Source organism: Bubalus kerabau, chromosome 13, assembly GCF_029407905.1.
Source record: "Bubalus kerabau isolate K-KA32 ecotype Philippines breed swamp buffalo chromosome 13, PCC_UOA_SB_1v2, whole genome shotgun sequence".
NCBI classification, from domain to species: Eukaryota; Metazoa; Chordata; class Mammalia; order Artiodactyla; family Bovidae; genus Bubalus; species Bubalus kerabau.
This window is the reverse complement of record NC_073636.1, coordinates 34,949,537-34,971,476: the sequence shown is the minus strand read 5'-3', so window position 1 is coordinate 34,971,476 and position 21,940 is coordinate 34,949,537. Positions and strand designations below refer to the sequence as shown.

At 43.7% G+C, this 21,940-nt stretch overlaps 1 protein-coding gene across 1 annotated transcript in view; it reads left to right on the top strand.

Annotated features, from left to right (window-relative positions):
• SVIL (supervillin) overlaps nt 1-21,940 on the top strand; it is a 252,596-nt gene that overhangs the window by 191,404 nt on the left and 39,252 nt on the right. Inside the window, 1 exon segment of the mRNA XM_055544002.1 lies at nt 10,480-10,609. Coding sequence (XP_055399977.1) covers nt 10,480-10,609 — 130 coding nt within the window.

The window sequence follows — 21,940 nt, the reverse complement described above, 5'->3', positions numbered from 1 at the left end:
TAGCTGCTTGTGACTATCTATCGATGGAAAATATGTGTGGAGGGATTGGAGATAAATTCAGATTTAGGACACAAATCCTTGGGATTTGAATCAAAGTTTTGTTTATGTTACAGAAAGTAAAATGGATGACTTCTGCAATGCATTTAGACACTTCATATCAGGTAATAGCTGTGAAGACTGTATCTGAGGATTAAATAACACGAAAATCTCATTTCATTCAAAAGAGTGATGGAGGGTTGAGAGGAGATTGAGAGTCCCTTGGACTGCAAGGAGATCAGCCCTGGGATTTCTTTGGAGGGAATGATGCTGAAGCTGAAACTCCAGTACTTTGGCAACCTCATGCGAAGAATTGACTCATTGGAAAAGACTCTGATGCTAGGAGGGATTGGGGGCAAGAGGAGAAGGGGATGACAGAGGATGAGATGGCTGGATGGCATCACTGACTCGGTGGACGTGGGTCTGGGTGAATTCCCGGAGTTGGTGATGGACAGGGAGGCCTGGCGTGCTGCGATTCATGGGGTCGCAAAGAGTTGGACACGACTGAGCGACTGAACTGAACTGTACTGAAAGAGGGCAGGTACAAAGAATCAGAGTTAAATATTTGGGGTTGTGTTTTCCTTGTTAGCCTTTAGCAAAAGATGTAAGTGACCGGAGGACTGGATGAAGAAGCTTCTCCTCAATTTCCTAGTTTGATTGGCAGAAGTATGGCTCCACCCACTTGGATCCCCACCCCTCTCCCTTAGCACTTCCACCTTTCAGAAGTTTTCTTCCTCTGAACTGCACTGGCAACTCTGATTTCTCTAAGTACATTTCCAACTACTTGAGACAATGTAATAAACCACAGTGAAAACTCTTCATTCATTTTTTTCAAGTCAAACCTTGGAATAATATTCACAAAATGTTAGATAGATGGAGACTTTTTCAACCAACAAGTTAATGAGAATGCCAAAGCTTATTTTCTTTCACCTTTGCTTATTTAAAATTCACAGTATAGAATACCTAGAAGACTGAGGAGGCTTGGATGTTGGGGTGAGCTAACTAGAAGGTGTTTGGCCTATTCTGGCATGAAGTCCTCCTCCACGGAAACCTAGCTCATAGGGGGCTTGATCCAGAGTCCTTACTATGTCTTTATTGAAGTATAGTTGATTTACAATGTTGTTGTGAGTTATAGGTATACCGCAGAGTGATTTGGTTCTTTTCCACTTTAGGTTATTATGGGATGTTGACTATAGTCCCCTGTGCTATATACAGTGGGTCCTTGTTGTTTATCGATTGATATTTTATGTATGGTAGTGTATATATGTTAATCTCATACTCCTCATTTATCCGTCTCCCTGCTTTTCCATTTGGTAACCGTAAGTTTGTTTTTTATTTCTATGAGTATGTTTCTGTTTCATAAATAAGTTCATTTGTATTATTTTTTAGCTTCTACATGTAAGCAATATCATATAGTATTTGTCTTTTTCTGTCTGACGTACTTCACTTAGGATGATCATCTCTAGGTCCATCCGTGTTGCTTCAAATGCCAATATTTCACTCCATTTTATGGCTGAGTAGTATTCCACTGTATATGGACCACATCTTCCTTACCCATTCCTCTGCTGATGGACTTTTACCTTGTTTCCATGTCTTGGCTACTGTGAAGAGTGCTGCTATGGAACACTGGGGGGCATGGCTTTTGTAGGCTTAGTGTTTTCTCCAGTTATATGCCCAGGAGTGGGACGCTGGATTAGTTTTTTGAGAAACCTCCATACTGTTCTCCATAGTGGCTGTACAAACTTACATTCCCATCAACAGTGTAGGAGGGTACCCTTTTCTCTGCACCGTCCAAAGATAACTGATTAGGTAAAAGGATGAAGTATCATTTAAGGAAATTAATGATAAATATCACTTAATACACAAGTTCTGATCTTTGACACACCAGAAAACATTCTTGGGGTAAAATTCCAGTAGAAAATACTAATATACTCCCTTCTCTCAAAGGCTTTGGAAAGAGATTTCCCGTCTTGGGGTATATTCTGTCTGTTAGGATGTCTAATGAAGTTTTGTGTCTAACTGCTATACAGTCATTCTTGGCTCACTTGCCTGTGCTTAGCAAATTTTAGTTTCTTTTTTTTTCTGAAAGCAGTTTTAATTCTACTGTAAAATTCTAAATAAAAAAAAATGTGAGATGCTGTAAAGGTGCAGCTTCCTAACCCAGTCTTTGTGGATGTCTGAGGAGTTGGAGGGTGGCTGTAAGGTTGCTATTAGCTGCCCGGAAGGGGGATGAAAACCAACTAGCTGTGTACACATGGACGTTCTGGCCGGCGAGAGACAGTCCTTCCCACAGACCCAAGGGGCTCCCGGCCACAGTCTGTCCAGACCCATGATCGTGAGAATGCTTCTTAAATATTCAGCTATTCAGTTTACTTTACAAACTGCACATTTAAAAAGGAAAGAGGGACACTTGATTTAACATCTGCGTTGGTAATAGACTATGCCAAGACAAAATATATGGCCAGAGATCTTTCCCCCTTACCTCAATGGTACTTTTATTTGCACTTTGCTGAAATAGCAGAGCTACATATTTTTTTATGATCCACACAATAGCTTTTCCCCAAGAAGTGGAGGGACATTGGTCCTTCCTCCTGTTAAATAATTATGAGGCTTGACCATTTAAAATAAGAATGCTCCTCATATAATATTTATTTGGGCTTTGCTTTTCTTGAGGTGACATATAAAGTAGACCTTTTAAACCTTATTCTAATTCCTCCGATCACCTGCTTCACCATAGGAGAGGTTGAATTCCAGGGGCCCTGGGGCCACGTGGTAAATAGGGCCAACCCTAATAGGGGCTGGTCTTAGTCTCTCTCCCTCCATACTTGAGGCAAGGCTGCTGTGTTTTAGCAGCAAACATGTTCTCCCTGGAGGACAGAAATTCTAACTAGACAACAGTGCTAGGAAGAATCCATCCTCTTCCTGTACTAATTTTCTCAGTTCATGTGTTCCTGACATCACTTGTTTCGAATTTCACTTTCAAGGTTCAGACTCTTGGAGACCAGACTTTGGACTTTGCCAGTTTCCCTCATCATTTCTTCTAAACAACTACAGCCTGAGGATGTAGTTCGGTCTTCCTTGATCTTGTGGGTCTGTCTCTTTCCTGCTCAGGACTTGAGCATCATTTGTTTTTGTTTTTGTTTCTTTAAAGCTGGCGGTGTGGACTGGCAAATTCTCTGGACTCAGAGATTTTCTTGGAATTGACTATTTTTTCTCTTAATAATTTTATTTATTTAGTTTTTACTATGCTGAGTCTTCTTTGTAGCATGGGCTTTTATCTAATTGCAGTAAGCAGGGACTACTCTCTAGTTCGGGTGCCCGGACTTCTCATTGCGACGGCTTCTCTTGTTGCAAAGCATGGGCTTTAGGGCATGCGGGCTTCAGTAGTTGAGGCTCATGGGCTGAGTAGTTGCAGTTCCTGGGCTCTAGAGCACAGGCTCAGTAGTTGTGGCACACAGGCTTAGTTGCTCTGTGGCATGTGGGATCTTTCTGGATCAGGGATCAAACCCGTGTATCCTGCATTGGCAGGTGGATTCTTTACCAAGGAGCCAGCAGGGAAACCCAGGACTTGAGCATCTTAAGTCCTCTCTCCCGAGGACCACAGAGGTGCCTCTTGTGTTTCTCTCGTGTGACATCACAGAGTGCTGAAGATGGCCCTTCGAAGGAGCCAATATATCCCTGCTTCATAGACATAAACTAAGACTTAGAAAAGCGTAGCAACTGAGAAATTAGAGGAACTCTTCCATACATTCCTCTTTTTTATTTACAATATATGTGTTGCTCAAGAAAACATATCTGTAAGTTCCTTTCCTTTCTTCATCTTTCCGACATGTAGAATGTCAAATTTGGATCATAACTAGCCTAAAGTTGAGGATATATTTTGCTTTCCCCATTGAATTGATAACATCACTGTTTCATAACAGCCTACATGGTTTGGGTTTCAGTTCAGTTCAGTCGCTCAGTTGTGTCTGACTCTTTGTGACCCCATGAACCGCAGCATGCCAGGCCTCCCTGTCCATCACCAACTGCCGGAGTCCACCCAAACCCACGTCCATTGAGTCAGTGATGCCATCCAACCATCTCATCCTCTGTCGTCCCCTTCTCTTCCTGCCCTCAATCTTTCCCAGCATCAGGGTCTTTTCAAATGAGTCAGCTCTTCACATCAGGTGGCCAAAGTATTGGGTTTAAGTTGTCCCTAATGGGGGACTTCTTTGAAAACCATGGTAAATCAGATACATTTTGTGTTGCTTAAGGATAAAATCTTTGATACCTCTTTAAAAGTAGATTAGGCTTTTAGAAATCTGATTTCCACAGTTACTGAAACACCTGCATCTGTGCTTTCACTTTGGGGTAGAGAAGATGACTAAAATGAGCAAAAGATCCACCTTCCACTGAGATGTTGATGGAGCTTAAGGAGGTATTGAACTCCCAGGAATGTTGAAGAGGCCACCCGTGCCTCTGCTGAGCCTGCAACTCCTGCCTTCTAAGGCCCCGGCGGGGGTCCCCTGTGTTCCCTGTGAGTCCCACCATCCACCCAGCCAGACTGGAGGTTCTTACTTTGCAGCCTCAGAGTTCAGCCACTAGAGGACCCCAGGTTCATGTAAGAGCTTGGGGCAGGCATGCCTTTTTTCCTTTGCTGCCTCCTTTTCTGATCTTTGATTTGTCCTCATAAAAGACCTATTAGTTCACTTCTTCAGCCTATAAATCAGCCACAACCCAAGATCTGGTCTAAGGACTAGTCTATGCTCTTTTCAGCCACGTCTGTGTGGTACCTGTGATTCTCTGAAATGACAGGACATTTTTAAAGGAGGAAGAAAAAACTGTACAGCAGCTTAGAGGCACACGATCTGCCCGGCCCACACTTGACTCCATGCTGACTGCCGTGAACCTGCAGAACTTGTTCCAATCAAGTCAGGCTCTCAGACCAGTGCTGCTGAAATGTCCTGCCTTGGGCCAGTATTGCCTGCTGGGAACACATGGGCTATGGCCGGAGGGAGAGCCACTTCCCCAGTGGCTGGGCAGATACCCACGTGGTGGCCCTGGGCCTGGTCTCGGGGTAAATAACGAGGGACTACTCACTGGTAGTAGTGAACTAAGCAGTAGTAAACTAAGCAGATGCCCAGTTCTCAACATCCCAGCCCTGCAAATAGCACTTGGACTTGGCGGATGCTAAAAGCACTGACTGACTGAATTGCCTAGGCAGTAATTTATGGCATGTGGGCTTCCCAGGTGGCGCTAGTGGTAAAGAACTCCCCTGCCAATGCAGGAGACCCAAGAGACACAGGTTCGAACCCTGGGTTGGGAAGATCCCTGGGAGAAGGGCATGGCAACCCACTCCAGTATTCTTGCCTGGAAAATCCCATGGACAGAGGAGCCTGGCAGGCTACAGTCCATGGTGTTGCAGAGTCGGACACAACTGAAGTGACAGCACGCATCTGTGTAGGACCAGACGCTCAGCTCCCCAGCCTTCTGTGGTGCATAGTGGGTCTGCAGGGAGTCAGGAGGGTTGTGAGACTTCAGGAGAGAAGGCGTTTGGAAAGGTCCCCCACCTTCCTGAGCTTGTTCAACACCAAGTAGGAAATCAAGAGGGCTGGGAATAATACATGTGTGTTTCAGTGGGTGTTCAAGCTTTCTGTTACCTGCATTCTGCAGGCTTGGGCTGGATTCAGACCATGTGGGCTCAAGTGAAGCTCAGTTTCTTCCATATTATTTTGGTTACTCTGTAGTCTTTGGAAGTGAGACTTCCAAAGGTCATCCTGAGAATGACCCTGCCAGCACATCCAGAAGCAAGATTTCAGGTTCTTGGAAGGGATGAATTCTTTGAAAGCCATCCCAGCAGGGAAAGAAAAAAAAAAAAAAAAAATATATATATATATATACACACACACACACACATACACACACATACATACAATGCAGTTTCTAACACATGAGAGTGAAAACATGCCTGGTGAGCTCACACACAAGTAGTGAAGCCACGCCCTAGGATGGGAGGCAGGATATGCCCGGGATGGAACCATAGCTCCCTGCCCCCGTGACATGCAGGGTGACCTGAGTGAGTGACATCCTTGGCCTGTGTGTGCATCCTTGCCTCATTCAGGATAACGATATCTGGGCTCTTAGAGGTCGTGGGGCATATCAGCAGAATACATGGTGGACCATAGCGTGATGAAAGACCCACGCTTTGCCTTTTTCTAAGTCAGTGCTCCATTCCCAAAGCAGCCACTAAGGTAAGTGGCAAGAGAAACCCCACAGTGCGAAGTCCATGTACTGCAGCTAGAGAGTAGCCCCCACTCCCCGCAACCGGAGAAAGCCCTCACACAGCGACAGAGACCCCGCACAACCAAGAATAAATTTATTAGTTAAAAAAGAAAAGACTACAACCAAGGAAGAGCCAGCTAGAAGAGCTGCACAGTGCGAGGTGTGAGGAAAGGGTGTGATTCTTTAGATGCTGCTGCCATCGCTTCAGGTATTTGGGATCTTATTTTTGAGAATGTCTTTAAAGACCCAGAGTAGATCATAAACCCAACTTCTGAGGCTGCATTTTTTAATTTCTCTGAAATCATTGGACTCTAATCTGATTCGAAAGGTCAGGTAGCCAAGATGAATAACGACTGGTGGGTCAAGGGTGAAGTCAGAGAGCTGGTTCTGAGCTGTAAGGAGAATATCAGTGAAGCAACTGTCTGTGTTCACAAGATTAAGAATTAGAAATACATCTTTGGGCGTGAAAGTGCTGGCATGCTTATTTTTTGGAAGTCTTCTTTATAGACACTTTGAAGACTCTACTGCAGCATGCAAAGGCTCTTGATTTCGTTTCATGATTTGATTTTACTCAATTATTTTTCCTATTAGAAGAAAACTGACTCATTTCAGAATAATTGGAGGAAAGATCAATCTTAGTCCGAATGTAGTCTGACCTTCAGATGGAAACCCTTAAGGGGATTTAGAATCTCTTTTCAAGTACATGAACTAGCGCTTGTAGAAGGCAGAGCGCTGCCAAGCGTCACAGATGATAGAATCTGGGGCTGAATGAGAGCACGTAGGGCGCAAAGAGTCAGACACGACTGAGGGACTCAGCACAGCACAGCACGGGGCCTGACTTAGATACAAGATTCTGACTCTGATTTCCAAGTGGATTCCCCCCGCCCCCACCACTGAGTAGTTGTCTGATACCAGCTGGGGGTCCTACAATTCCACCCAATTCTGACACTGTCTACGCAGAGATAGGATCAGACCAGAGGGTAAGGGCTTGGGTCCTGCAAGACAGTCCCTCCCCACTTCTTCAGACACCTGTTGTAAGTCCAGGCCCTTATCTATGCTCCCAGCCCATTACCCAGATAGAGACTGGAGGTTCCAACATCCTTCTCCTTGGATTCAATCACTTGCTAGAGGGGCTCACAGAACTCAGAGAAATATTCTAATTTACTAGACCTCAAGTTTTTATAGAAGAATGTAGGACTTCCCTGGTGGTACCATGGATAAGAATCTACCTGCCAATGCAGGGGACACGATCCTTGATCCAGGAAGATCCCACATGCTACGAAGCAACTAAGCCCGTGCACCAGGACGGCTGAGCCTGAGCTCTAGAGCCCAGGAGCCGCGACTGCTGAGCCCATGTGCTGCACCTGTTGGAGCCCGCATGCCTAGAGCCTGTGCTCTGCAACAGGAGAAACCACTGCAGTGAGAAGCCCATGCACCTCTCTGCAACCAGAGAAAGCCCCCAAGCAGCAACAAAGACCTAGCACAGCCAAAAATAAATAACTTTTTAAAAAACAATATAAGGAACAGCCAGCTAGAAGAGATGGACAGTGCAAGGTGTGAGGAAAGGGTGTGGAGTTTCATGCTCTCCCTGGGTGTGCTACCCTCCCTAAACCTCCACGTGTCCACCAAACCAAGAACTCTTGGAACCTTGTCCTTTTGGCCTTTTTGTGGAGGCTTTAATTCATAGATGTGATTGAGTTGAGTCACCATTGGCCAGTGACTTAATTACTCTCCAGCCCTTTTCTCCTTCCTGGAGGTCAGGGGGTGGGACTAAAAGTTCTAACCATCTAATCACATGTTTGGTTCTCCCAGCAACACATCCCCACATACATGCCTCTAAAGGTCATCTCATTCACATAAGTTGACACGTTTATCACTCTCATCATTTAGGAAATTCCAAGTTGTGGGAGCTCTGTACCTGCAAAAAGGACAATAACCAAGTGTGTATTATAAATCACAATATCACAGATAAGTGATAGTTTCGTAGAGTAGACATTTGGGTCTTATCTGCAGTCACATAGAGAGAAAGGAAGGGAAGGAAGAAGAGGAAGAGGTTGGATGAGGGGAAAGGTCCCGAGTTTGAAGCTCTTGTGCCCTTTGGAAAGTCTTGCTGGCTTACCTTCCTTATTTGACTGAACAAATAGACAAGTATACAGTATGGTTATACATGAATTTGTAGATGTACATGGGCTCATATTTACTGTAAAACTTGTTTTCTTATTTGCTTAACTAAACTTTTACTGTACACTGTGATATACCTCTCCTTCAATTTTTTTAAAAAAATTTATTGGAGTATAGTTGCATTGGAAAAGACCTTTATGCTGGGAAAGATTGAGGGCAGGAGGAGATGGGGGCAACAGATGGTTGGATGACATCACTGACTCAATGGACATGAATTTAAGCAAACTCTGGGAGATAGTGAAGGACAGGGAAGCCTGGTGTGCTGCAGCCCATGGGGTCACAGAGAGTCAGACATGACAGAGTAAAACAACACAGTTGCTTTATGATGTTATGTTACTTTCTGCTATACAACAAAGTGAATCAGCTATACATATACCCATATCCCCTCTTTGGATTTCCTTCCCATTTAGGTCACCACAGAGCATTTAGTAGAGCTCCTTGTGCTCTACAGTTGGTTCTCATTAGTTATCTATTTTATACATAATATCAATAGTATATACATGTCAATCCCAATCTCCCAGTTCACCCCACACCCCTGTTCCCCCCTGGTATCCATACATTAGTTCTCTACATCTGTCTCTATTTCTGCTCTGTAAATAAGATCATCTATACCCATTTTTTCAGATTCCACATGTATGTGTTAATATGCCATATTTATTTTTCTCATTCTAATTTACTTCACTCTGTGTGACAGACTCTAGGCTCACCCACATCACTATAAATGACCCAATTCCATTCCTTTTAATGGCTGAGTTATATTCCATTGTATATATATACCACATCTTCTTTATCCATTCCTCTGTTGATGGACATTTAGGTTATCTCCATGAGGAGTGTGATATGTTTCATCCCATGTCCAATTCCATTATTTAATGGAGTCAGGGCGTTTGGTCAAAGGGCCCTTAGAGACCATCTAGTTCAGTCTCCATTGTGACCAATAAGGAAGGGACTTGACAGGACTTAGCAGCCAAAATAGGGCTTATATGTTGCTTAAAAATACACTCTTCATGGGCATGTATTAATGAAATGTTTAAAAGACCCAGCCCAGCAGACCCAGCTGCAAGGGAAAGGGTCCAGTCATTTTCCCCCTAATCTTTAAATTGTTTGAGCACCAGCTCAAATGAGTTTAATGATCACCACTTTTGTGCCTTTTATCTTTCCTGTGTTTGTCCAACTTAACTGTCCAAGACTGAAACAGCCTTGTGTTCATGAGAATAACCTTTCACAAATTTTCACATCCAAGCAGCTTTTTATCAAGTGATACCATAGTTGACCTAAAGTAGGTTAGATAAAGACCTCAGTTAATTAGATTCTTTTTTTGTATATAGCTATCTCCTGAGGAAAGTTGGAGTGATCATTTTAAAAATGGGTTTCTAGAGAAGTTTCTGTATTAAGAAGGCGGATTGGAAAGACCAAGTTCATTTGGAAGAAAATAGCATGACTTAGAATTCAAGAACAGAAACATTCTTAAACATCAGCTTTTACCTGTAATTATAAACGTATGATATCCAGAGATTGTCTATATTCTATTGCTTTAAATTGTTAAACTCATTTCTGCTATATTTTCTGCAAATAAGTACCATCCACCTTTGGTATTACCTGTTAATTCCTCATGTGACCTGAAGGGGTCACCAGAAGACATTTTTCTCTGTAGACATTTATTTTTATTTTCCTTTGTGCCCTCAGCCCAAAAGCAAGGCAAAAACAGAGATAGTCTTTTGGTAAAATGATGTTCCATCTTTTATCTGGGAAGTCAGGCTTCAGATTTGCTTTTCCCTCAAACTTTCAAACCTTTGGGACCATCTTAGAAAATATAATACTCTACATAATATAATTATATTAGTTTTCCAGACATACTTTCTTCCAAATAAATGCCATTCAGAAAGATTCAAATTAGGCAGCTATGGTCATTTCTTACTTATGGCTAACTTACTTAAATTGTGGTTCTTTTCCAAGGAAGGATTGGTGCTGAACTCTTTGGTTGGCATGTCTTCTTCTTAGATTAGCACTGTTGAAGAAGAGCGGTGAGGAAGACTGGAGAAACAGACTCAACAGAAAGCAGGAATACGGCAAAGCCTCCATCACCAGCAGCCTGCACATCCAAGAGACGGAGCAGTCACTCAAGAAGAAGGTAACGTTGTCTGTGCTCAGAAAAAGCATTCTAACTAACATCCCGCTTGGATGTGCATCCACCAGGCAAGCATGCATAGCTTAATTAGTTACCACCCTGGCACGCATCAGCTCTCTCTTGCCACTAGGGTCCACACCTAAAGTCTGCCCACAGCAGCTTCAGTTAATCACCAGCTGAGGTCTTGAGATGCCCTAGAATTGGGAACAGTGCCACATACCTAATGCATCAGCAGGCAGGTTCCTATATTTGGAAGTGTGCACTTTTATCTGTTTCAAATCTTCTAAAATGAAGTCTGATTTTACAGTGTTATTAAACCCTTTTATATCTATATACCTATATCTGTCGAGGCGTACTACAGTCCATGGGGTTGCAGAGTCCGACACAACTGAGCAACTGAACTGAACCAAACTGATATCTATATTATGTAGCTATAGATATAGATGTATGTGTGTGTATATATATATATTTTTTGATCACACTACATAGTATGCAGGATATTAATTCTCTGACAACCAGGGATTGAACCTGTGTCCCCTGCAGTGGAAGCATGGAATCCTTAACACTGGACTGCCAGGAAGTCACCGTATTAAAGCCTTTAGAATGAAAACCTCATTGACTGCTAACCGTTTATTGGTTGCATATAGAATATGGGTTTGAATGTCCTAGGCCTAGATTTAAAACATGCATATACAAGAGGACACAACTGTGGTCAGTGAGGACATGTCACAGAAGTCATGTTCCATGATGATCAGGTAAGCCTTTTATTGAGAAAGTACAGCAAAGTATGTTACACGTTTCAAGAAAATTCAGTAACACACTGTTGTCGATCTGGGCAAGCATTTCTTATGCAAATGTACCCATGAGTTGTTAGATGACCAGTCATAATGAGCAGCTTCTGAGCAGTCAGTGCACACTTTCAAAGTGAACAGTGATTTCCTGCTGCCTGGGCCTGTGATGGCAAACGCACCTGCTGGCTGGGGCAGTGTGGGCGTTGTGCCACACCGCTGGCCGACTGCTAGGGCCACAGGTCTTCAGACAAAAAGGAAAAAGGCTTCCAACCAGATGACCACCTAGACCCCTTCCAGCTCTAAAACAATGTAATAAGCCTCTGGGGAAGAGAGAAGTGATGAACATGACCTTGATGCACTCAGAAACGTACATAAGAAGGTGGTATGTCCATGGGGCCATGAAGACAGAGTTCTGACACTATTTCCTATGGCTCTTCTGTGTTTTCCTAGGTTAAATTGGAACAGCAATTTGAATTCTCTCTTTTGAGTCAGACATGACTTCAAAGATAATCACTAAGGACAGTTAACGCTCAGCCATTTGCAAATCTCTCAAATATGACTGGATATTAAAGAGCCTACATAGGAAATCTGTATTTCCAGAATGAGATCCAGAAGTGTAAGAAAACTAGGTCCCTCCAATGATTGACTGCCATTGCCCACAAACTTTATGTAAAAGTTTGATTTGAAAGTATTGGTTCCAAGGTAACTTTAGTTCTTAACTCTTGGTCATGTTGAAAGAGGCAAAGAAGTTTCCCCAAGCAGGTACCCCATGGCATGGTAAAAAGGATGGCTACAAAGTACAAAGCCAGGTAGATTTCTTACAAATAGTAGAATCAATTTCAACACTTTGCCCCACTTAGAGGACAGGGATCGGCAGAAGCTGGGTAGACCAGAAGGCTCAGAATAGTAGATGTGATCAGAACAGACTTAACATTAGACTGAGATTTTCAGGAGGCAAGAGATGGGAGAAAGTGACTGCAGTTGCCCCTGGGGTGGTAAACCCTGCCCACAGCAGCCATGGCTTGAGTGGGAAGTGCTGTCCTGGGCTCAGGGGTTCTGCACCAGCAGTGAACTCATCGCTCTCCTATTCCTAACCTAGTTCACTTTGGCCCAAGACAATAAGCTCTTTGAAGTTGAAATAAGCCCATCTATTTTGGGCTTCTGTAGCAGGCATTGGGAAATCGTGGGTTCTCTTGAGGTCATGTGGTTTTCCCATGGCCTCTGAAGTGCCCTCGGTTTCATGTCTTCCCAAGGGCAGGCTGTGTATTTCAGCCACACCTTAGCCATGCTCAGATGTGGTAGAAGAGCTGCCTTGAACCTGATCTGCCTTAAGACAGTCCCAGGGACAGCTGGAAGGCAGACAGGGGAGCTTGAGACATTGCCAAGGTTTGCTGAGTATCTGAATGCTTCTCTGCAGAAGGAAGGGCATTCATGACATGTGCTCCAGGCAGTTAGGATCTTGCTGCCTGGGCTGCAGCCAGACTTGCTAGGGGTACAAGCTCTGGAACCTTCCATCTTTTCCTCCAAGGGAAAAGGGACTGGATTTACTGTCAGGTCATCACTTCCTGCACAGTTTCTGAATTCATTGAAGGCACATATTCGTGGTTACCAAACATTTTACAGTTTGGCCTCCTCGAGCTTTTATTGTGTATGCTAAGCAGGGTCCCATGGGTTACAGCCTGTGGAAAAGCAAAGGAGGCAGGAAATGGAGATGGGCCTTTATATAAATCACTTCCCCTGTGAAAATCCACGCCATCCAATAAAAATATAATGTGAACCCATGAGTAATTAGAGATTGTTGTATAACCACATTAAAAAAGATGTGAGGGATGCCTTGAAAATCTTAAATTGTTTTTCTTTCTGTTGAAGGGTTTGTCCCAAAACAAAACAAAATTTTGGTGCTCTAACTGGCATCTCATTTGGGGTCCTGTAAGGTTAAAAAAAAATGTATTCTTTGGGTCCATAAATCAATTTGGGGAATAAGTTAGTGTTTTCCTTTCCCTACAAAAAGATCAATCGTGTCTCAAGAGACGATGTAACTTAACATCACTTCCTTACTTTCCAAACTTATCCCCCTAAAATTAGGATGGATGGTTTGTAACTTAAGAGTGCTATTTACCTTGCTGCCCCTGTCATTTCCTACGACAAATAGCTCGGGTTCTTGCTCTTGCTGTCCCTTTTTCCTTCCTCTTGCGCTTGGTTTAGTCTAGGACAATGCTAACCTGACTTATACATCTTTGCTTTTGTAGCGTATAGAATTAGTTCTAAAGATCGTAAAGACCGTAGTTTGTAGGTTTGGCTGGGCTCACAGCACCAGGAACATGATCCTGTCAGAGCCACTCATCCCATCCCAAGACGGAGAGAAATGAAACAAAGCAAAGTTTGAAAGAAAAGGGATTTGGCAGAAGTCTCTTTGTTTCACCTAAATTGCAGTTATGTATTTTCCCCAAATCATTATTTAAAATTCCAACCCCATTTTGGCCTGTTCTTTGATATTTAGGCAGAGACAGTGACTTCCAGGCCCTTTGATCAAAATAACCATCCAAAGTTGTAGGCGTTTTCCGGAAGTCAGAACCGTTTATAGAGTTTGTGGTTACAACCCCCAATCTGTGTCTGAGCCACAGGTTAGGATTTGATACCTGGCTGTGCTTCCATCAAAGTGTCCAGTTAGTGAATCAAGCTAAGCTCTGTGCTGTCCTCAGAACAAGTGCCTGAAAATTCTAGACAGGTCAGTCTGCCACATTCGTGTTCTAATTGCCTGTGCCGTTGAAATTCCAAATTACGATTCAAGAGCATGCGGTCAATTGAAGGACAAAGGGTAGGAGGGTGAGGAGGGCTGTTGGTCTGACCCCCAGATTACAGATAATCACCCCTCGGATGGGGGATGAGCTCACTTGTTGTTTGTGCCACCCGACTGTGTGGGCATGTGCATGCTTCTCCTGGAACCCAGCACAGAGTTCTGGAAAATGCTTGTGACACCGTAACCTGACCCTACTCTTCCGACACTCTGCAACATCTCCTATTTGTTTTAACCTGTAGGAAGAAGGAGGATTTACAGATGATAATGACATTTCTAATCTGCTTTGGGTAAGCCTGACTCTAACACAGGTCTCCTCACCACGTGTAGCTCTCATCCTAGACGGTTCCCCTGGGTACCCCTCTCTGCTTGGTTTTCTTAGCCCAAGGGGAGATGTCACATCAGTCCGGCATGGAAAGCTATCCTGTTTCCTGCTCTTTCTTTAAATTTTATTTTTAATTGGAGGATGATTGCTTTGCAATATTGGGTTGGTTTCTGCCATACAACGACAGGAATCAGCCGTAAGTATACGTATGTCCCCTCCCTCTTGAGCCTCCCTCCCACCCCACCTCCCCATCCCACCCCTCCAGGTCATCACAGAGCACTGGGCTGAGCTCCCTGTGTTATACAGCAGCTTTCCATTAGCTAACTCACGCCCGTCAGAGTGGCCATCATCAAAACATTGTGAAATTTTGTTTTAATCATGGAGAAAACGTGAAAGGCTTTAAAAAAGATAGTTTATATTCAGTGTTAAAATGGTCCATGAACGTCAGGGATCCCCTGTCTGAATATCTTCTGTAACTTGCAGTCGTCTTGCCAATAACTCAGGTACTGCACAGAACTGATTTGGTTACATTTACTATGCTTGTGTGGGAATTTCTATTAGCAGGCTAAAACAAAACAAGTAGGAAGGACTCTCTTGGGAAGAGAATTGAAATTGCAATGAGTAAATTAACTTTCTGTGAGAGAAAGCCTTGTTTTTGTCCTTCCCCCTCCTCCACCCAGCTCTGGTAAATCATCTTTTTTCATCTCTAATCCTCTTGCTTTGCTCTATAGGAACCTGTATACGCTTCTACTTATTCTCCTGCTCTACCTGCTGCCCATAAATACCTGTCTTTTGTATCTATTAATCAGGTGAGGAAAAGCCTACGTGTATTAAGCCTCATTGCAATTTCTGAGTGGCAGGGAGAAACTGATTTCATTTGGGAAAGTAACTCCTTTGCTGCATTTCTGTGTGTGTGTGTGTGTGTGTGTGTGTGTGTGTAAGTAAATGTAGTTACTTCATATATTTCGGGTCAGTCACCCAGAGGGCATAGCAACCCACTCCAGTCTCGCCTGGAGAATCCCATGGACAGAGGAGCCTGGCAGGCTACAGTCCGTGGGTCACAAAGAGTCAGATGCAGTTGAGTACGCACACGCGTCGCAACCTTGGCTCAGACCTCTAGGGAGACTTATGGTATTAATTCATCTTATAGTCATGAAACTGGTTGAAGAGGAAAGTTTCCCCTCTAATCTATGTTGTGGGTTGGGTTTTTTTTTGACTTTTCATTTTATATTAGCGTATAGCTGATTAACAATGTTGTGATAGCTTCAGGTGCATAACAGAGCAACTCATCCATACATATATATGTATCCATTCTCCCCCAAACCCCCCCCACTCAGACTACCACATAATCCCATAAATTAATATTCTAAAATGAGTCCAGAGCCCAAGAAGGAGCCCAGGGTGTTCCTGGCTCCAGTTCAGGAGACAGATTATCTTGCTTACCTTGATCAAGTAGGAGGTGGTGGTGGAAGCACTCGGGGTGTGGAAGAGACAAGGCGGAAGTGGTCCTGATGCAAGCTGGCCGCTGCGGTGCTGCTGGCATGGAAACCGCAGTCCTGCTTCCCCACTTCCACCTTGCTGCACCCTGTCTGAACTCTACCAGAAGGGAGACCTAGCCTGGGCTGAGGAATTCTGTTAGTGCCTAATATGCAATGATGTTTAAAGCTAGAAATACCGACAATTGGGTTTTTTTCCCCCTTGGAATGTCCCTGGGGTCAAAATTGTTAGAAAAAGTGGCGGCATCCCCTTTGCTGCAACGAGCCCCAGGTGCTAGTCGTCCTTTGTGGGACCTGGCCGGTCACTCCCGTCTTAGGGCCTCTGTCTCCTCAGCTCAGGGACCATGGCTGGTCAGGTGGCCTCTAAGGTTATGACCGTTCTGTCCCTTTAGGACTAGTGGTGACAGACTGGTCTTTGAGGGAGAGGTGCAGGATTTTAGCCAGAGGGAGGGTCTGCAGGGTCCTCCTGCTTCATCTGGCATTTTCATAAAGGGAAGCGCCCCATTTCTTCCCCCGAAGGAGGCCTTTCTTGTTCTTGCCTTAACTCCTTTCCTCTGAAGTTAGGAGTAAAGGTCTATAGGAACCTAGCCCTGCATAACCAGCTGGTGTCCACTTCAAAAACGAGGATAAACTCTGGAGCAAACCTGCTGTTGTGTCACTAAGAGGTGAAATAAGCCGATGTTAAACTTATTTTTTTTTGTATTTATTTGTTTATTTGGCCGTCTCAGGTCTTAGTTGCGTCATGCAGGGTCTTTCCTTGAGGTCCAGGGACTCTCGTTGTGGCGCACGGACTTCGTTGCTCTGCACACAGATTCTCTTGTGACTTGCGGGCTTGTGGGATCTTAGTTCCCTGACTAGAGATCAAACCCACATCCCTGCATTGCCAGGCAAGTTCTTAACCACTAGGCCACCAGGGAAGTCATGTTAATGTTAAACTTTAAAAGAAAAGATATATTATTAAAGTCTTTCATTTTACATTCTTTTTTTTTTTTTTTTAACATTCCTTTCCATGATGGTGCATGACAAGGCATTGAGTATAGTTCCCTGTGCTACAGTAGATCTGTGTTGTTTATCTGTCCTGTATATACTAGTTTATATCTGCTAATCCCACACTCCCAGTCCTTCCCTCCACCACCCTTATTGAAATCTTTAAATATAAACTGTTTCCATGCTGGCTCAGCAGTAAAGAATCTGCCTGCAGAGCAGGAGCCTCGGGTTTGATCCCTGGGTGGGGAAGATCCCCTGGAGGAGGGCATGGCAACCCACTCCAGTATTCTTGCCTGGGGTCGCAAAGAGTCAGACAGGACTGAGCGACTTTCACTTTCATTCTTGTCTAGAGAATCCCCTTGACAGAAGAGCCTGGCGATCTACAGTCCATAGTCACAAAGAGTTGGACACGACTGAAGTGACTTGGAATGCACACTCATGCATACTTATATAATACACATATTATATGTATATGTAGTATACTTTTTTATAGACTTGATTTTTTTAGAGTAGTTTGAGCAAAATTAGGCAGCAAGTGTAGAGATTTCCCTCACACCTCCTGCCTCCCCCTACCCTGCCCACAGCCTCCCCCACGGTCAGCATCCCCCACTAGATGGCAGATGTGTTTCGGTTGACAAGCTGTTATCCCTCAGTGTCCATAGTTTATAGTTGGGTTCACTCTTGGTACTGTACACGCTAAGATTTTGACAAGTGTGTAATGGCACGTATCCATCATTATGGTATCGTACAGAGTCAGTCCACTGCCCTAAAACCCCTCTGTGCGCTGCCTGCTTATCCCTCCCTCTTCTCCTTCTCTCCCAGGAAACTTATCTCTTTACTATAGTTTTTGTCGTTTCCAGAATCTCCAACAGATGGAATCATACAAGGTGTAGCCTTTTCAGATTGGCTTCTTGCATTCAGTAATACACATTTAAGGTTCCCCTATGTATTTTCATGCCTTGATGGCTCATTTCTTTTTACCGCTGAATAATAGTCCTTGTCTGCCTGGACCAGTTTATTTATCCATTTGCTTACTGAAGGTCATCTTGGTTGCTTCCAAGCTTTTGGCAGTTATGAATAAAGCTGTTATAAACATCCATTGCAGGTTTTTGTGTGGACATAATTTTTCAACTTGTTTGGATATCAAAGAGCATGAGTGCTGAATTATATGGTAAGACTAAGCTTGGTTTTGTAAGGAACTGCCAAACTACCTTTGAAAGTGGCTGGACCATTTTGCATTCCTACCAGCAATGAATAAGTGTTCCTGTTGCCCCACATCCTCGCCAGCATTTGGTGGCATCAGTGCTTTGAATTTTGTCCATTCTGATAGTTGTGGAGAAGTGCCTTGACGTATTTTCTTCCTCTGCTTGCCTCAGGGCTATAGCAAAATAAGATTTCCTTTTGTTCCCTTCCTTTCATCTTGTTATTCTCTAGTTGCTAAGTCATGTCCAACTCTTCAACTGCATGGACTGTAATCCACCAGGCTCTTCTGTCCATGGGATTCTCCCAGAAAGAACACTGGAATGGGTTGCCATGTCCTTCTCCAAGGGATCTTCCCAACCCAGGGATCAAACCTGCATCTCCTGCTTGGCAGGCAGATTCTTTGCCACTGAGCCCTGTAGGAAGCGCTCCTTTCATCTTAGTTGCTGGTAAATGATGACAAGACCAAATTATGGTCACTTTGAAATCCAAACCTAGTTGAAATCTTTCTCCATGTTTTGTCCAGGTCACTTGAGGCTCTGGGCCCTGGTGACGGATAGAAATCACTTAAGGAGGTGGCAAAGCTAAATTTCCTTAACAGTGCACAGGGTTTGAAAGGTGACAGCATTTTTGAAAACGGAGAATGCTGATTTGTTGCTGTACTTTACTTCTTTCACTGAACACATGCGTTTATGGTTTCTCCCTGTGATGTAGTTTCACTCAAGGTGAGTAAGATAAAAATTTAAAAGCCAGATCACACTATTTTCTATCTACAAAGCTCTCCACTTGTAGGAGAATCTTACCCTTAGAGCTACGCTAATCCTAGTCACACATTAGTTCTCTCTCTGTGTATCACCTCCTGTGTCAGAAACTCTTAATGAAATGTGATTTCTGAGGTATATGGAGACAAACCCATAAGTAACAACATGGTAACCTGAAAACGTTCTTCTCTATTGACCCTTTGCACAGTTTCCTAAAGTCTCTGTTCATCCCTAAGACCCAACTTTCTTCCCAGCTGTTTCACTGCATTTCCTCCCTCTCTCTCTCTTCCCCTACCCCTCCTCTTTCTGTACCATGTTCATGAGATCTATATTTAAAAGAGTAAAGGCTAGAAGGGGTAAGGCTTCTATTCCTGTTCTGCCCCAACTCCCTCACTCTTCCAGCAAATCCTAAATCTCATCAGTTAGACCTAGAAAAACCTGAAAAATGACACAGTGCTTACTCTACTATGAATTATGCCCTTCTCTAAATGAGGGAAGAAAAAACTTTGAAGGGAAAGGCAAGATAAGAGAATCATGATGTCATAAGCTAAAAAAAAAAGTACATTGGGAAAGAGGTCCATGTTACCTGTTTACACATTTTGAGTTCTAAAATTATATAGCAACTTGTAATGCATTTTATTCATTTCTACAGTGAATAAATAAACCATATGCATAAGATATATGTATTATATATAAGGTATATATATCTTATATACATACATATATGTGTGTGTATATACTTATTGTTACATTATAGAGCCATTTAAGGTCAGATAAGGGGAATTAGTTGAAAAGGCGATGGCACCCCACTCCAGTACTCTGGCTTGGAAAATCCCATGGACAGAGGAGCCTGGTGGGCTGCAGTCCATGGGGTCATGAAGAGTCGGACACGACTGAACGACTTCACTTTCACTTTTCACTTTCATGCACTGGAGGAGGAAATGGCAACCCACTCCAGTGTTCTTGCCTGGAGAGTAACCCAACTAAGTGGCAAAATTAAGGTGAAACTTCTAGAGAAGCAAAGACTTACGTTTAGTAATATCATCTAGAGGCACATGGCACATGAAAAGCATGCTCCCTAACAGATTTGGCAAATTTATGGACACTTTAAATCCTGGAATATCTGTGTATCCCAGGGCCCACACACCTTCTCCCAGGAGCTGCAGGAGAATCCAAAATGGAATTGCTGATTTCAGGACACTGTTTTTCTGAGTCATTAAGCACCCCTCCCACCACACCCAGGACTTGGGAGATTCTACTGAGTTCACCATATAAATGGTAAAGTCTGGGTGTTTGGAAAAAAAAACTTTCTTGGTATTTTATATATTTTTTAAAATATTTTAAGGCAAATATCATATTTTTGATTAAAATTCACTCCTGAAACTTAATTTTTCAAGAAAACTTATCTTCTTTTTCAAAATTTGATGAGGCTTTCCTAGTAAGTCCATCTAGTTTATGAGGGCATGTGATTCAGAGAATTACTTGGAACCAGGGTCATCTTACCAATCATGAGTAGGAAAGTTAAGGAAAAGGGTTTTTAATTTGTTTGATAATTTTTTATTTTGATAAAATTTAAAACTTATAGAAATGATGTCATAATAGCCAGGATACTCTCATATACCCTTGAACAGACCCACCGATTGCTGGCATTTGTTCCCTCCCCCACCCCCCTCATCCCCCATCCCTGCTGCCAACGTCTCCCTTCACCCTTTTCTCCTGGATTGAATGATTGATTGGGCTGTTGTAACAGAACACCATAAACTGGGTAACTTATAAACAAGAGAAATGTAATCCTCTCAGTTCTAGAGGGTAAGAAGTCCAAGATCAGGGTGCTGGCAGAGTCAGAGTCTGGTGGGGTCCACCTCCCGGTTCTTAGAGCCCTGTCTGCTCACCATGTCCTCGTGCAGCTGAAGGAGCGAGGGAACTCTGGGGCCCCTTTTATCAGAGCACTAATCGCATTCTTGAGGGCTCTAGCCTCATGACCTGATCACCTCCCAAACCCCACCTCCTAAGTATCACAGTAGGGATTAGGTTTCACTATGTGAACTGGTGGGGAGCAGGGGACACAGAGCCTTAGACTGCAGCATACTCCCATAACCTCAAGAGGAGGAAATCTTATATTGATACATTGTTTATCTAATCCATAGACTGTATCCCAACTGTGTTCATTTTCTCCCCAATAATATCTGTTTTAGCCCGCACTCCATCCCATCAAAGATCCAACCAGGATCATATGTTACATTTAGTCACCATGTCTCTTTAGGAGATGGTTTTTAGCCTAGTTTAATTGCCAGTGATCTCAAAATGAGTCCTGATTGTGACTGCTCTGTAGGAGAGTTCTGTAACAGGAAGATGTATAGGTACAGTGATGGAGAAATTCATGTCCATGGCTTAAGCTGAATCTTACCAGTGCAGACTTGGTTTTTATGTGGCTGGAAAGGAAGGAGAGCCTCCCCGTGCCTGCGCCCCCGCGCCCCCGCCCCATTACCCTGCAACTCTTCGTCCTCCCAGAGCCTTAAAGAGAGTAAGGGTGCTGACCTCTGTCATCTTCCTGAGTGAATCTGGAGGTGTTTCCTATTGGTCAGTTAAGGGACGCTAATTTGCCATCGTGGGATGGACAGCAATGGAGAACAAAAGCATCACCGAGTCCCCAGGGATGAATTTCCCCCTCAGGGCTCCTTGGTCCTTCCACTGTGTCTGTGGAAATGACCCTGAGGATCATTTTGATCTATGTTGACTTCTTATCTAAGAAAGAACTCCTTACACGGGAAGAGGAGCTTGGGGAGACCACAGAGTAGTAAGGAGAGCTCGCCTGTGGTTTGAAAGCAGATGCTCCACCAGAAAGGGCCTCCTCGGACCTCAGAAGATACTGCGGTTAAAGCGCAAGCACAAACCGGGGTCATCACCGTCCTTAGGACCCCTTTCCTAGGAAGGACCTGGAGGCAGAAGCGCTTTCTGCTCTTTGGCAATGCTTTTC